Raw genomic sequence first — 18511 nt, 5'->3', positions numbered from 1 at the left:
TTCCAATATATCGAAAACTATTGGAGATTTTTTATTGAAAATGAACATGTGGCATTCTTAAAGCAGTAGTATCTTAAGAAAAAATTATAGTGAAATTTAGACACCCGATAAAAATTTTATGGGGGTTTGGTTCCTTTAAACCCTTCCCAAACTTTTGTGTACGTTTCAATTTGATTATATTATTGTAGTACCATTAGTTAAACACAATGCTTTAAAAACTTCTTTGCCTCTTGGTACTTTTTCGAAAAGTCAGTATTTGTCGAAATATTTTGCATATTACTTGTCAAATCCACCACACATTTGTATATGGCCACATATATGTTATGTTCATCTGTGATATGGTTAAGTGCGATTATGGAGACTTAATAATAATAGGAAAATTTATTTACGATTTACATATTTAGGTATATTTTAAACCATATTAAAAAAGAAGTCACATCTCGATACAATGTGCCTTATCGAAAAAATACACAGAAGCAAAAACGTTTTAAAAACACTGTGTTTAACTAATGGTATCGCAGTAATAGTTTAATTGGAACGTACACAACCATTTGGGAGGTTTAAAGGAACAAAACCCCCATAAAATCTGTACGTAAACATATTAGAAAAGAAGCCGCAACTCGATAAAAACTGCCTTGTCGAAAAAATACTAAGAACCAAAAAAGTTTTAAAAATATTGAATTTAACTAATAGTATCACAATAATAATTTAATTGGAACGTACACAAAAGTTTGGGTGGGTTTAAGGGAATAAAACCCCCATAACATTTTTATGGGGTGCACAAATTTCACTATAATTTTTCTTTAAGATATTCCTGCCATAAAAATGCCACATGTCCATTTTCAATAAAAAATCTCTAATAGTTTTCGATATATTGGAAAAAATCGATTTTCATTTTGTAACTTCAAAGGGCTGTAAATTTTTTATATGCATATTTGTACTAAGGTAAGTTAGGTTCATTAGAACTATTTTTGGTCCTAGAATAGGTGATTTAATTTATGACCTGTATTTTTGTTACACTCTGTATATTAGTTCGGGTATATGCTTAGAGACTATGAGATACAAAAAAATATGTAACAAAAATTTGGAAAAATGGATTTATCCGCATTATGAACAATACGATGAACATACATACCGAATTAAAAATATGAACACTTATTTATTGGATACGTACTCAGAAGTCATAATAAATTATTATACAATGTAAAAATAAAATATTTCATTCTTTTCTAATATCAGAGGACGCCTTCGCTCCGAAATTAATTACAATTGAGCAATTGTCTAGATTTTGAGAATAGCAACCTTTCATAAAATAATCTTCTTGTGTTGTGTGTATAACAATATCGCATTGAAACTTTTAAAGAAGTATGTCGCCTATAAGGTGATAAAAATATAATACGAATACCATATTCACTGTTACGGACTCAATTGTTTTTCCTTATCCATATCGTAAAGACTAAACATCCTACTTTGTGCAGGGTGTGCAATTAGATATTAGATCAATCGGCCCAACAAAATTTTTTGCTGAAAAAGCACTAGATAAGATAATGCCTGGCTACCATGTATAGTCCATTGGCGCACGGTAAAATGATAAAAAACCTTAAAATTTCAAAAAAAGAGATATTTATTTTTATATAAAAAGAGATATTGGCCGATGTGTGATTTTGCCATTGTTTTTTTTTATTGTTAATGAAGAACTTATGAGAGGATGGGTGATCGGGCTGCATTATGGTTACTTCGATTTAATGGACTGTAGTAATCGTTAAAATAATACTTTATTAAATCAAATTTACTTGAATACATAAAATCAAACATTTAGTTTTTACAATGCACATGACTTCATTTTTCTTTTGTGAAGGTTAAATCAGAGAGTGAATAGTGAATCTTCTTTTTTCTTGTACTGCACGTCGCACGTCAATTCGCGAGAGACAGAGTTGCCACCCCGCACTGGCGCTGTCAATAATATGGAACGCATTGTTGCCACGTTTAACACCTAAGTTAAATTCTAAATTGTACAAAAATATAAACATAATTGTTCACATTAAAAACTAAAAAACAATGTTTTTTAAAATGAAATAAACAAATTACTTATCGACAACTGATAAATAAAGTTTAAACTTCAGTTTAGGCACTTCGAGATTTCGAAAATAATATTTTTTTTCACCTACCTCTACCGAAAGTATACTTTTCCGGACCTGATTGTAGGGAGCAAAGTTGTACTTTTCCTCCCTAGGGAGGAAAAGTAAAAGTAACGTCATATGTCATTCCTGAAATATAACTTATTGACGCCCTGTTTAATATCTATTTTCTATTACGTAAGTATCTATACATTTTAACATTAATATATAAAACACTCTGTATTTTGCAGAATGGTAAAAAACAGTAAATTGTTATTTTGATTTAACAATGTTTACATTAATAATTTGACTTATATTTGACAGTTGAGAGTTATATTGTATCTACTTGTTCGATTTAGTTCTAATAAATTTTGTTGGTTAGTTACATAAAATAAATTAAGTAAAAATGAAAAAATGACTTGTTATTTGAGGAAGGTGGGAAAACCATATGTATAACATGGGAGTAAAGTACCTTTTCCACCCTTGAATGATTACTGCCCTCCGCTACGCGTCGGGCAGTAAACTTCATTCTCGGGAGCAAAAGTAGCACTTTCCTCCCTTGTTATACAAATAGCTATTACTTGTGATTTTGAGCCTTGAACATCGTCATTTTTCGATTTTTTTCAGTTTTAAATTGTTTATAACTCGGAAACGAATAACTTTAGACAAAAACTACAAAAGACCTTTTTTTGTTCCATATAATTCAAAGAACCTAAAATAAGTCTGCCAGGGCTGAAACAATTGATTTTTATAATTTGTTTAATTTTTTTTTAAATAAATATAGAAATAACTAATATATAAATTACGGCATTTCGGTATATAGGAAATATTACATGAAAATTAATTAGTAGTTATTATGGTTCAAAATGCAAAAATATACAGGGTGTTCTATTCGAAATACTAAAGTTCATTATATTTTCAAAAAAACGCTAGATCTGGTAACAATCTGTAATTACCACTATAATATCGGCCGCATTAGAAGACCTTTATTCACCAAATTCTATAAAAATCATTCAAGTCGTTTCCGAGATATTTGAGGGGTTCCATACATAAATCTCACTCTGTATAAATGTTATATAATTAAACTGCGTGTATTACTTTGTATTAATTCTTGTTAAAAAAAAGTCAATCTTAAAATTTTCAACTAATAGCAAACAAAAATTTTCAACTAATAATAGTGTCAAAGCTATTGCGTACTGTGCTGTAATTTAATTTGTATTTTATTTTTATTTTTTATTTGAATAAATGGCAAATTGTAGAACTCTTTTATTCCATTTCATTTCATATACCTAATGTGAGAGTCCATCAATCCCTTTCTAGACAGATAATGTTCTTTAAAATACAGTCTAGATAAGTTTATGTCATTTGTTTGATTTTTTGTGTTTTCATCATGTTTTAGCACATGTCAGGTTATTAAATGCAAACGTTTATTAAGAAAGAGACTGACTCCCGTGGGACACGGTAGATAGCCCAGTTAGTTAGAGTATAGGCAAGGATAGTTTAGATAGTGGGTTCAAACCCACCTAATGTGAGTTGTTTATTAATAAATAGCAATATGCTAGTGGGTAACTGCGAGAATTGCAAGACTCTTGCTGCAAGACCAAGACCAAGACCAAGACTGGGAGTGCAATACCAAGACCAAGACCAAGACCAGGTGTACTGGTGCAAGACCAAGACCAAGACTGTCCAAGTCTCGTCTTGGTCTTGCATTTGGGCAACACTACTTCCAATCCAACTTCTGAGAAGACTTGATTTTTCCCTTGCTACTTTAGGCATTTTCACAATAATAATAAAATGATTTTTTTACACAGTATAGTCAATAACTTGCAATCACAAAAGTTGAATAATCGGCGATTGATTTAAGACTAACCATTCATAAAATAAAATAATCTATCCTACCCTTAAAACAGTGTTGCCAACTCGACCAATATAGTATTTGCCAAACCTCACAAGAATGATGGAATGATCAGTTCAACAGTAGGTATTCCATTATCAACTAATAAAAAATCCCTATAGCAAGCATAACCCAGTACAGATAAATTATTTGTTTTAAAAAATGCTGAAACATGATCCTGTAGTTAATAGTAATCTCATGGTCCACAGACATAAGTACTAATATAAACATTATTGAAGGCGAAGGGATTTGCTGATGTAGGTGTGTATGTGTGAATGGTTAAACATTTTTTGTTAGGAATCAGATTTGACTCACTGATATCAGTTTCAAGTTCCTGTGAGAGAGTTCCTAAGTTGTTTTAGTAATTGTAAGGCCAACATAAAAATTTGTTCTGAATTAGAAGATTTTCGATTTTTACTAAATAATTTTTATATTATTTAATATGCTAGAAAATATGCTATATGCTAAACAAGAAATAAATAAGCTAAACAACACAAAAATATGCCAAATCTAGCATAAAATAAGCTAAATTGGCAACGCTGCCTTAAAATTTCGTTTTGGTTGGTTTTCCCAGAATAATTCATAGTTGGCCGACACCAGCAGAAAGTACAGGTAATATTTGTAATGTTATTCAAAATATAATCGGTATTTACTTAGGTAATTTGTAAATTCTGAGAAGTCTATAAATCTTAAATATCCGGATAATGATACCTGCAGCTATAAATAACGCCCATTATGTTTATGGGTACAACAACAAAGGAGCTTAACAGCAAAATATTTACTTTCACATTTTATTTTAATGGATGTTGATGTTACTAATATATACCTTATTTTTAAATGGGGTAGAGTAAATTCCCATCAAAATATGCATTTATATGCTCTTAAATCTCCAAATATGCAAGGCATATGCATTTATGAAAAACATGAGAAATATGCAGCATATATATGCATATGCATTTTGCATATAATCCAGTCTTTATTTATAAGCTTTATATTTGCTAGGAATAGTTTTTCCATCAAATACTTACTTTTTGATTTATTTGCGAAAAACCATCTAAAAACAAAAGTTACAAGGAATTTAATTAGTTTATCCACTTACGGACTTATTTGGACCTATATTTTTTCACACTCGAGAAGGGGGTGGTACTCATCCCCAGAAAAAAAGCACACACTGGCACTCTGATGTTCATTTCGCGAAATATCGCAGGGTTCGTATTTAAAATTTTTAATTTACTCCTCACCCCTTTCCGTGGGGGTTCGTTTTTGGTATCATTCGATAGACTTTTGAAAAATATTGAACACGCATTTTTTAGTTTTTCGATCTGACGTTCATTTCGCGAAATATTCGCTTTTTTGTGAAACTTTGTGACTCGCCCATCATTTCTTCAGATTTGGGAACACTTAATAATCGGAGGGGGCCAAGTCAGGAGAGTAAGCCGCATGAGAAAGTAATTAGAACCCCAACTCGAATTTTTGCTGTCACAACGCTCTTGTGAGTCGATGTATTGACTTAGGTCTTGAGAACACTTTTTTCTTCTGCTTATGGAGTCGTTTTTCATTCATCACATACCGGAACTCACCACATAAATTTTGAAGACCCTGACATCAAAACTGTATTAAATTATATGTGATCTAAGTAAGTTAATGAAAAGTCAGAATAGATAGAGTAGAACACTTATAAAAAAAATTGTAACAAGCAATTGGACATCGTAAGTTCTAATTTTTCACAAAAAGTGACCGGAAGTTGAACCGGCAGTCGATATTTGAACCCTTCGTGTAACTTTTTGTCAGCTGATATGACGGATGAATTTTGTTCACCTACAGATATGGACGAACAGACAGGCATGAAACCGGAAGTATGTATTTGTTCTGGCCTTTCTTAGTCGTGTTGACCAATAGTTTGTACTATTTCGACGAATTTAAAACAGTACTTTCGGTTGCAACTCTGGAACAGGCAGTCCGAGGTCAAACTTCTCACATGTAATATCATATTTTGGTTATAGGCTTTCATTTGACACCTTATTTGTCATTCTTTCTGTCCTACTAATAGACGAGTTGTGTTTATTGACGGACAGACATGGATAATTCTAGGTTTTCACATTTAATGATAAAAACAATAATTATACAATTCAGTTAACCTGACTATATCATTGTGATAATGACTTCTTATCTAAAAGTGACAACGGCAATAATTGCCGTTGTAATAATTATTATTCCATTCACTCACGATAAAATATCGCAAAACCTCCAGATTTTAAAGAACCGCTTGGATTGACATAAAATTTGGCACACACGTAGCTAAAATGCCAAAGAAAAAAGTGAGATTATGCCGATATGTTCTCTTGTCCTGGATGTGACTTTCACCCCTTCTTGGAGGTGAAAAAACATACGTGCAAAATAAGTCCGGAAGTGGATAAACTGACTAATTCTAATTCTAAGCAAATTTTGTTCTATAAAAGTTTTAGGTCAATACTTTTCGAGGTATGTGCGAGTGAATATGTTTATTTTTCATAGAAAAACACGTTTTGGACGGATTTTCGCAAATAACTCAAAAAGTAAGAATGTACATATTTTATCGAAGAAAATATTCCTAGCAATAATATACCTTATGAAAAAGAGGTGTCAGTATAAGGTCTGTAGACCCAGTAGAAGCAGGGTTGCAGCTAATGAAAAATAGGTTCTTATTCGTCAAATACCAAATCGAATATTTCAACGTAAAATAACCAAAAAAATAAAGCACTTTTCGGGAAACACTCATCATAACTCTTTTAAAGTGTTTAAAAAAAAAATTTTTTGGTGTTTTTAAAACAGTTTCTAGCGTGAAAAGTAAGCAAGTTACGCTGAAAATAAAATCGTTCCCTTTTTTTTGGCAAAAGAAAGTCATGAAAATTAATTGTTACCGCTTCACACGTTACTTTAGATAAATGTATTGTTTATACAGGGTGTCTCCGAAAATAGTGCGTTCCTTTAAGGTGTGGATATATAATACACAATTTAGAACAAAATGGTGTTGTAACATTTTTTCCTAAAGTTAACCGTTTCAACAAAAATTACGTTGTTCTCCATAAGAGTAAATTTTTATTTTCATAAATTTATATGACCTGGCAACATGGCGTAGAAGAACCTGTGACTGAAATTTAATCTAATGGGACCCCTTGTTTATTTACTAATTGAGTATCAATTTGCATATCAAAATGTATTTTCGTTTTTTGGTCAAACGGCTGAATTTAGAATAAAATGTTATAAGACTTTTTTGCTCTACATTGTGCTTTCTATCTATACCTTTAAGGAACGCACTATTTTCGGGGAAACCCTGTATATGATCTGTAAGTTGCATTGGTTCAAAATGCTTATTTTTGAAAGGGGTTTTGTTGAAAGGCCTCGAACGAATCACTAGTCACGAGTATGTATATGCAAATTTTGAACAGCCATATCTTAACCAATTTTTGTGTTCCAGAAAATCAAAAAATTCCAAATATTTAAAAAAGCAACACCTACATTTTTTACTCTTTAAGATATTTGGTATCACTAATAATTTTTAAGTTATTTTGACAAAAGTCTTTTTTTCAAAATTAAAGATTTAAAAAAATTTACTTTAAAACCAAATTTTTCCACAAATAAGCACTTTGAACTGATGAAACTTACAAACACAAACAATACATAAAGTTACTTGTGAAGTGGTAACGATTAATTCCATTTGGGCTGTTAATTAGAGGGAGTTTTTAGAATATTTTTAACCAAAAAAAAAGGAACAACTGTATTTTGAGCGTAACCTGCTTACTCTTGCTGCTGGAAACTTAAAAAAAAAATAAAAATAAACGTTTTCTTAAACACTTTAAGAAAGTTGTAATAAGTTTTCCCAGAAAAGTGTTTCATTTTTTTTTATTTCACGTTAAAATATTCGATTTGGAATTTGAGATATAAGAGCTTATTTTTCACTATAGTCTGTTTTTAAACAAGAGGAGTCATTCAAATTTCCCGCGCCGTACACCTTGTTTGTAATTGGTACAACCTCAGGCAATTTTACTCATATAAAATTTTGACACTATTGGCATTTCATAGGTTAGTTTATTTATTTTATCAGCAATTTTTGTATTTTCTGCGTTCTTCCTTTTATTTTTAGATTTTTAGTCAAGATTACCGTCAAAGGCCGATATGATCAACCAAAAAAGAAGATTTATCTGATGATATTTCTAGTGACTTTCTTGGGTGTGAATCTGCCATTTAGTTTACCTACTCCTCTTGGTTTTAAAACAAAGCTTAGCAATAACTCTGCTTCTACTGGGTCTACAGACCTGACACATATACCATTTTTTCACTTTTTTATAAGCTATATTTACTATTTGCTAATTTTTTTTCAATAAAGTACCTACTTTTTGAGTTATTTGCGAAAAACCGTATAAAAACGTTTTTTTTTTTTTGTTGAAAAATGAACATATTCACTCGCAAATATCTCTAAAAGTATTGACTTAGTGAAAAACGCTATAAAATAGAAGTTGCTTAGAATTAGTCAGTTTATCCAATTCCGGACTTATTTGAACGTATTTGTTTTCATACCCTATAACCGACGAAACTCACCTCCAGATCAAAAGCACATATCGGCACAATATCACTTTTTTTCTTTAACATATTAGCTATAGGTACGTGTCCCAAATTTTATGTCAAACCAAGCGTTTCTTCAAAATTCTGACCAAAAACCCTAAGTAAATTAAACGAAAATATAAAATGAATTTTTCAAACAAATATTTTAAGTCGGTATGAGAAATTTTAATTTAACAGATGAAATCAAATAAACACAATTCAACTCGTAAAATATTTAGACCCTTGCTTGGTAATCCAGCTGAACAGGTAAAGAACCTACCTTTTATGTAGTTTATAATCTGAGAGGATGGAATATTTTATCAAAATATTCCATCCTCTAAGTTTACAATAGACCTTTTCTACCTGTCCTCAAAAGATCGGTATTTTTAACTCGTGGCAACGTCGAAAAGCGGCAAAATGATGGGAAATACACATTTTTATGTGGTGGAAGTCAAAATGGTTATGAAGTGTAAAAATGTTTGTATATAATTTAAATTTTTAAAATTAAAATTTTAGAAAACTGAGAACGATACAGGGCGTTAAAAAATGCGCTCAACAAACATACACGAATTAAAATTCGAAAATGATAGTATTTCTTGGTGATGCCGAATGACTTCAACATGAAAAGATGACATAATGATAGCGGGATGTATATATATATATATATATATATATATATATATATATATATATATATATATATATATATATATATATATATATATAAAGAAAAAAGAAGTACTTTGTTGACTTGTTTATAAAAAACACTTTTGAGTTTCGGTGGGTTGGAGTCAATAAAAAGGGGCTGTTAGAATACTATTTTTTATTACTCGAGCTTTCGAATGTGTTTATATTCATTTTCAAGAGCTAAAAAGTAACTGATAAAGTGGAAACAAAGATCATGTAAAAATATAACTCACCAGATAAATCTAGATTGGTTATTAAAACTTGCTAACATTAATACATATAAATAAGAGGAAAACTATTCATATCCATAAAATGAATTCTTCCCAGACTGCATAATATAAACTAATGGCCAAAAGATTTAAATTTTTGAAATGAATTTTGAATTTGAACGATCGGTAAATTGGAAAAAAAATTTAATACAAAAAGTCAATGTCAGTGAAAAAATCAGCCTACATCGACAAGTAGCTAAAAGTAATTTATTTAAATATATTATAACGTGATGATTTGTTAAAAAAAAAAGAAAGAAGAAATAAATACGTAGAGAAAAAAATAATTTAAGAAGTTTACAGAATTACAAATGAAATGTAATAAGGATGTGAAAAAAGTGAAATATTTATGGTGCTCTGAATATTATTTAAAATTATAAGGAAATGATGTAATTATAAATTTTGCTTAAATTTTGAATTTCTGATCTTTTATTTAAACTATAATCACTTCTACTAATAGATACCATTTCCAAAAAAGTCCTTTTGAATTTATTACCTTCATTGCACAAAATTTTTATGTTGTCAAAATCCATGATATGATCTTTGTCAATCACATGCTCTGCCAAAGCACAAGACGGTTTTTTGATTCGGCAATCACTTTTGTGGGAAATTACGCGACTAGATAAATTCCTGCCAGTCTCACCAATATATACAGCCTCACACTGAGTGCAACTAATGCCGTATACTACATTAGTTTTCTCTAATTTTTCTATAGGATACTTTGTCTTAGAATACAGAGATGTAATGGTTTTGATGTTTTTTGTTGTTATTTTTATATTGTCAATAACCTTTAAAATTTTAAAGTTTAAATTAAATTTTAAAACCTAAGTTAATAAAAATTTTAAAAGTTATTGAAAATATAAAAATAACAACAAAAAACATCAAAACCATTACATCTCTGTATTCTAAGACAAAGTATCCTATAGAAAAATTAGAGAAAACTAATGTAGTATACGGCATTAGTTGCACTCAGTGTGAGGCTGTATATATTGGTGAGACTGGCAGGAATTTATCTAGTCGCGTAATTTCCCACAAAAGTGATTGCCGAATCAAAAAACCGTCTTGTGCTTTGGCAGAGCATGTGATTGACAAAGATCATATCATGGATTTTGACAACATAAAAATTTTGTGCAATGAAGGTAATAAATTCAAAAGGACTTTTTTGGAAATGGTATCTATTAGTAGAAGTGATTATAGTTTAAATAAAAGATCAGAAATTCAAAATTTAAGCAAAATTTATAATTACATCATTTCCTTATAATTTTAAATAATATTCAGAGCACCATAAATATTTCACTTTTTTCACATCCTTATTACATTTCTTTTGTACTTCTGTAAACTACTAAAATATTTTTTTCTCTACGTATTTATTTCTTCTTTCTTTTTTTTTAACAAATCATCACGTTATAATATATTTAAATAAATTACTTTTAGCTACTTGTCGATGTAGGCTGATTTTTTCACTGACATTGACTTTTTGTATTAAAATTTTTTTCCAATTTACCGATCGTTCAAATTCAAAATTCATTTCAAAAATTTAAATCTTTTGGCCATTAATTTATATTATGCAGTCTGGGAAGAATTCATTTTATGGATATGAATAGTTTTCCTCTTATTTATATGTATTAATGTTAGCAAGTTTTAATAACCAATCTAGATTTATCTGGTGAGTTATATTTTTACATGATCTTTGTTTCCACTTTATCAGTTACTTTTTAGCTCTTGAAAATGAATATAAACACATTCGAAAGCTCGAGTAATAAAAAATAGTATTCTAACAGCCCCTTTTTATTGACTCCAACCCACCGAAACTCAAAAGTGTTTTTTATATATATATATATATATATATATATATATATATATAGTTTGAATATGATTCTTGAACCTTAATATATTTTTTAATTTGGGTTTCTTGGGCTTAGGTTCACAAAGAAAAAGAGATGGCTATGATGTTATGTCATATCATTTAATCGACGTTTCGACAGGAATATCCTTGCCTTTTTCAAGATCATTACGTGACTAAAAAACATTTCGTCAAAGATACAATACCAAAATTTAAGAAAACATTTTGACTTACCCTGCATGTAAAGTTGGCAGTGATTATTGTTATTGTTCACTGCCAACTTTACATGCAGGGTAAGTCAAAATGTTTTCTTAAATTTTGGTATTGTATCTTTGACGAAATGTTTTTTAGTCACGTAATGATCTTGAAAAAGGCAAGGATATTCCTGTCGAAACGTCGATTAAATGATATGACATAACATCATAGCCATCTCTTTTTCTTTGTGAACCTAAGCCCAAGAAACCCAAATTAAAAAAAAAATATATATATATATATATATATATAATACGAGTCAACGTGTTCAATTAGTTGGTTTTTTATTTTCAATAAAACAAGCGGTTTGTATTTATATACGGCTTTATTTATACAACTGTACAGACGGAATTTATCTTATAGACTCCCTAGTGCTAAAAATTAGCGTCCTTATATATTAAATACAAAAATAGCAGACACGTTCTTGAACGTTCCAGAAAAACGGAACCGCCTTCCCTAGTAATCCGTAACCTTGACCGCCGAACATTCTCGAGAAAACCTTTCCTCGCTTGTTCGCTGCGTCATTCTTCCCGATGTTTCCGTGCTTGTCTGGCTGTCGAGAGGGAACCTGTTACTTGCGGTCAGTAATTTGTCACAATATAATACATGTCATATTTTAAACTAGCGCTGAATCTGTTATACGGGTCGGACATATGTGATTTCTCTTTAAACTATGTATCTATATGAGGATATATTGTTAAGCTAAAAAAGTCGAAATGTCATATTTATGGATACGTGGGCTTTCTCAAATAAGCGATTCAGTTAATAAAAACAGCAGATACGTGACATACGGTCTAGTAAAATAAAATTACACTACATGTAAATCAAAATGTAAATTCGTACAGGTTGAAACAAATTTTATATCAAAGTTTAGGTGGGTACAGAAGATATTTTCAAGAAAGTATCCAAATCATACAAGAGGATCATTGTTTAAATAATTAAAAAGGGGTAATTTTTGCAAAAAAAATATTTTTTTAACTGCTGAGGCCATTCAATTATTAATGAAGGTCTATAGGACTGTTTTGTGCAAAGTTGAAGGGTAAATCTTTCACATAAGACTTACCAAATTAAATTTGACCCCCTATTTATTTAAATAATTATACATAAAACTTTAAAAACAAATTTGCAAAAAATTATTTTTAGCGTTTTAAATAAGCACTATAAAATATTTTATTTTACAGGAGAAGTTGCGCTATATTATCAGTATTAATCAAAAAAAAATTGTCCAAAAATATTTAATATTTTTTGAGATATTGAATTTGTTTATTAAATGTTACTCTCTTTTTAATTGCAAAAACGCAGTTGTTTTCAAAGAAATATTCACCTGTATTAAATTTTATTATTTTTATTTTTATGTATATTTTCGATAAATGTATTGATAAATTGAAATTTCAATTAAACTTCCCCCTAAAATGGCATTTGAAAATTATTCAAATTTGTTTATAATTTGTTTTTTTTTAATAATAACGTCGCGGGGATTAAATATTTTGAAATGCCGTTTCCATAATTGGGTTCCTGGGAATCTTTCACTAATTAACAATTTTTTGTCTTTTTTTCCTCTTCTTTTTTTTCTTGGAGTTATATTACTACGGGCCCTTTCAGGGTTTAAGTTTCATTAAGAATGTCGAATCTCTAAGTTGTAGATTCTAGACCTAAAAATATTAAGATTGGTCTAAATTAACTTAAATAAAATGTGGCTACTTACTGAGTCACAGGGTGTTTTAATTAAAAATTTAAAAATTATTTTTACCAAGTACTTTTAAACTATTTGACGTATCCTTATCATACTTGGCAGAAAGTGTGGGTACTGTACAGTCTACTGAACTGTGATAAACAAAAGTTTCTAGCTACTACCAGAGGCGTACGACAGGGGATAGTTAATGGTTGACAATTCTCAAATTCTACGCCACTGAGGGAATTACTATTTTAGCGAAATTTTTGGATTCTCCAATACTTTATATGTAAATAATATACTCTTTACTGGTAACGATTAAGTCATTAGTTTTCGAGATATTGGACGTTAAAAATGAAACGGCGTAGTTATTTTGATTCATTCATTCATTCATTTTAAACTTCCAATATATCTCAAACTGATGACTTTATGGATACCAATAAAGTTATTTACATACAAAGTATTGGAGAATCAAAAAATTTCTCTAAAATAGTAATTCACTCAGTGGCGTAGAATTTGAGAAGGGTTAATCATTCATCATTCACTATTCCCTGTCGTACGCCTCTGGTAGTAGCTAGAAACGTTTATTAATCACAATTTAGTAGGGTGTATAATAGCCACACTTTCAGCCAAGTATGATAAGGATACGTCAAATAATTTTAAAATACTTGGTAACAATAATTTTTAAATTTTTAGATAAAACACCCTGTAACTCAGTAAGTAGCCACATTTTATTTAAGAGATTTTAGTTAAATCTTAATATTTTTAGGTCTAGAATCTACAACTCAGAGATTCGACATTCTTAATCAAATTTAACCCTAAAAGGGCTCGTAGTAATATAACTCCAAGAAAAAAAGAAGAAGAAAAAACGACAAAAAAATTTTGTTAATTAGTAAAAAATTCCCATGAACCCAATTATCGAAACGGCATTTCAAAATACTTAATCCCCGCGACGTTATTAAAAAAACAAATTATAAACAAATTTGAATAATTTTCAAATGCCATTTTAGGGCGGAGTTTAATGAAAATTTGAATTTATCAATACATTTATCGAAAATATACATAAAAATAATGAGATCTTAATCAGGTGCATATTTCTTTGGCAACAACCGCGTTTTACAATTGAAAATATAGTAACATTTACTAAACAAATTCAATATCTCAAAAAATATGCTTCAACAAATTTTTTTTGCTTAATACTGGTAACATAGCGCAACTTAGTCTGTAAAATAAGATATTTTATAGTGCTTATTTAAAACGCTAAAAATAATTTTTTGCAAATTTGTTTTTAAAGTTTTATATACATACAATTATTTAAATAAATAGGGGGTCAAATTTAATTTAGTTAGTCTTATGTGAAAGATTTACCCTTCAACTTTGCAGAAAAAATTCCATAGACCTTCATTAATAAGTGAATTACCTCAGCAGTTAAAAAGGTATTTTTTTGCAAAAATGACACCTTTTTAATTATTTAAACAATGATCCCCTTGTATGATTTGGATACTTTCTTGAAAATATCTTTTGTACCCACCTAAACTTTGATATAAAATTTGTTTTAACCTGTACGAATTTACATTTTGACTTTTTTTATTTTATTAGGCTAATAACAAATAATTAATTAAATTATTGAAGCAAATTTGTTGAAAATATAAGTTTAAACAAACATGAACTTTTAAAAATTTTAGGTTGTCCCAAGGAGGAGAGCAAACTGGAAACTATGGAAAATTTGCCTGCATATTCATCTCAGAAAGAAAATTATACAGATCAATACGCTGAAGGAGAAATATTAAACAAAACTGTGGAAGTTGTGACTGGACAAAGACCTTATAAGTGTGGAATTTGTTTTAAGCCGTATTCTAACGCTGGTCATTTGAAAAGACATTTGAAAATACACACTGGAGAAAAACTTCACAAGTGTGAAATTTGTTTCAATCGGTTTAGAACAGCTGATTATTTAAAAAAACATTTAAGAATACACGGTGGAGAAAAAATGAAGTGTAAAATTTGTTTCAAGCAGTTTTCTATAGTAGGTAGTTTGGCACGACACATGAGAAGGCATACTGGGGAAAAACCTTACAAGTGTGAAACTTGTTTTAAGGAATTTACTGAATCAGGAAGTTTGAAAAAGCATTTGACAGTGCACACTGGAGAAAAGTGCTGCGAGTGTGAAATATGTTTTAAGCAATTTACTACAATAAGTTCCTTAAAAAGACATTTGAGATTGCATGCTGGGGAAAAACCTCATAAGTGTGAAATTTGTTCTAAGCAGTTTTCTACTATAACTTCCTTGAGATTGCATACTGGAGAAACGCCTTATAAGTGTGAAATTTGTTTTAAAACATTTACTGAATTAAGAAGTTTGAAAAAGCATTTGAGAGTGCACACTGGAGAAACGCCTCACAAGTGTGGAATTTGCTTTAAGGCATTTACTGAATCATGGAGTTTAAAAGTACATTTGAGAAGGCACACTGGGGAGAAACCTCACAAGTGTGAAATTTGTTTGAAGCAGTTTAGTACAATAACTTCTTTAAAAAGACATTCGAGAGTGCACACTGGAGAAAAACCTCACAAGTGTGACATTTGTTTGAAGCAGTTTAGTGAAGCAAGTAAATTGAAAAAACATTTGAGAGTGCACACGAGAAAAACCTCACTAGTGTGATATTTGTTTTAAGCAATTTATTCAAACAATTCATTTAAAATCACATTTGAGCACGCATGCTTGAGAAAAACACATGTGACATTTGTTTTAATTTTTTAATGCAGTTTTCCTGGGCCCATCCGATCCACAAGATCTCCGTTATCACTGAAGCTAAAGCTTACAACCTGAAGTTGTTATTTTATTGTTATTTCCTAAAACCAGTTGAGAGTTTGTGACGATAATATAATTTTATCGTATAGAGTACGCCAATGAATTAAATAAAACACGTTTTTGTACTGTTTCGAACGATATAAAAATCGGACCGAAAAGCCTAGTTGATTATTATTCTTGGAGCGTTGATCGAAGAATAATAGACAACAGCGAGGTACAAGAGGTGAGTTTATGTAGGTAGTATTTCCCGATTATTTTCCGCTGTCGTTTTGGCGAGCTGAGCGAATCCGACAGTTTTCTTCTTACCTATCCTTTTACCTATCCTTGTATGAGCGGTGATCATATATCCTTATATGTCTTTCCAATCCGGCTAGGTGAGCGGATCTCCTTTCTCCCCTTTGCTTATACATTCATGTCGTATTAATAAAAGCAATTTCTATTTCGCGCGATCGTCAGAATTATTCATTCATGTACAAAAATATCGTCACATCGGCCCGAACAATAAGCTCAATGCGTAGAAATTATAAATATATTTTATTAACGAACTTAATGAGTAATTAAGGCTAATTATCGTATCTTCTGTTTATTTTGATTCCGAATAAAAATGTTTTAAAAAAGTGAACTCTTTTCTTCGACTGATAGTTACCTGGAGCAACGAAACGCAACGACCCTCGTTACAGTAATTTGAATTTTGCTTCGTTTATCATAAATATACCAGGGTCTTGACAGATATACCATAAACAAAGCTTGTTTAAATAATTATACAGCTTTCAAACGAGACTACACTCTGGACCCAAATTAACCGCCCACCTTAAAAATGGTTCATTTTTGATGTCTCGAACTTCCTAAACCCGCGTTGTCCGATTTAAGTGATTTTTACAACATGTTATAGCTAGTCCAGAGAAATATGATTTTTCTCGTGACACATCCCCTTCGAGGCCGAAACCAAATTTTTTGAGCAGTATGGACATCTATAATAATAACCTATATGTTTCCTGCAGCCAATTTTGATGATATATAGTTATAAACAAATAAAGATCAAAAAACGGTAAATTTTCCCTTTTTTCGCCTATTACTAAAAAGTGAAGCATTCTAAACAAATTTGAGAATAGAAACTCATAAATCATATAAAAAACCTCAATATGGCGTTCGCTGAATATGTCTATCCTTATTTGTTGCTTAGAAAATTGCAAAATAAGTCATAAATTTTGAGATTTTATAAATGTTCATAACTTATGTAAAAATTAAGTTGGAACCTTCTAATTACACGGAATGCTGAGACTTCTTGTGCTTAAATTATATTTTAAATTTCAAAACAATTGGTCAAATAGTATAAAATTTATTTAATTTGTTTATCTCAAATTTTTTTTTTTTGCAAACACTATAAGTCAGAAAATTATGAGGTTACAGTAATACTTCGGACAGTTTGTGAAAGATGAACATTTATACTATTAACTTAATTAAAAAAAATGACAAAAAGTAATTTTAAACAGTGTAAAATTATTTTGCAAAAACATGTCGATTTTTTGCTTACTTATAAACAATTAGAATAACCGTTACCCGTAGAAAAATGATTTTTTCATATTTAGAAAGACTGAATTTTTATATACATTTAGAAAGAAAATAATTGTCCTAGGACAATTAGGGACGAAGTTAGCCCCCCCCCCTTTTAATTCACATGTTCTTGCAAAATAATTTTGCAATATTTAAAATTATTTTTTGTCATTTTTTTTTAATTAAATTAATCGTGTAAATCTTCTTCTTTCGTAAACTATCCAAAGTATTACTGTAACTTCATCATTTTCTGACTTATAGTGTTGCAAAAAAAGTTAGTTTGGGATAAACAAATTAAATAACTTTTAAACTATTTGACTAATTGTTTTGAAATTTAGGGTATGATTTAAGCACCAGAAGTCTCAGCATTCCGTGTAATAAGACGGTTTAAGTTAATTTTTACATAAGTTATGAATATTTATAAAAACTCAAAATTTATGATTTATCATGCAATTTTCTAAGCAACAAATAAGGATAGACATATTCAGCGAACACCATATCGAAGTTTTTTATGCGATTTATGAGTTTCTTACTCTCAAATTTGTTTAAAACGCTTAACTTTTTGGTAATAGACCAAAAAAGCGAAATTTTACCGTTTTTTGATCTTCATTTGTTTATAACTCATCAAAATCGTCTGATCATCAAAATCGGCTGCAGGCTGCAGGAGACATATAGGTTATTATTATAGATGTACATACTACTCAAAAAATTTGGTTTCGGCCTGGAGGGGGTTGTGTTACCAACAGGATATTTTTTTCCTTATTTCTCTGAACTAAGCCAATATTTTTGCTAATCAGGTAAATTCTCATTGTATACCGGGTGTACGAATCAAACTG

At 30.0% G+C, this 18511-nt stretch overlaps 1 protein-coding gene across 1 annotated transcript in view; it reads left to right on the top strand.

Moving 5' to 3' along the window:
* LOC126889646 (zinc finger protein 664-like) overlaps positions 1-16730 on the top strand; it is a 58556-nt gene extending 41826 nt beyond the window's left edge. Inside the window, exon 2 of the mRNA XM_050658149.1 lies at positions 14998-16730. Within this exon, the coding sequence (XP_050514106.1) occupies positions 14998-15971 (974 nt within the window). The 3' untranslated portion in view covers positions 15972-16730. The remainder of the gene's footprint in view (positions 1-14997) is intronic.
* The last annotated feature ends 1781 nt before the right edge of the window (positions 16731-18511 follow it).

Source organism: Diabrotica virgifera, chromosome 8, assembly GCF_917563875.1.
Source record: "Diabrotica virgifera virgifera chromosome 8, PGI_DIABVI_V3a".
Lineage (NCBI taxonomy): Eukaryota > Metazoa > Arthropoda > Insecta > Coleoptera > Chrysomelidae > Diabrotica > Diabrotica virgifera.
The sequence above is the reverse complement of the archived record's forward strand: the minus strand, read 5'-3'. Positions and strand labels throughout refer to the sequence as shown.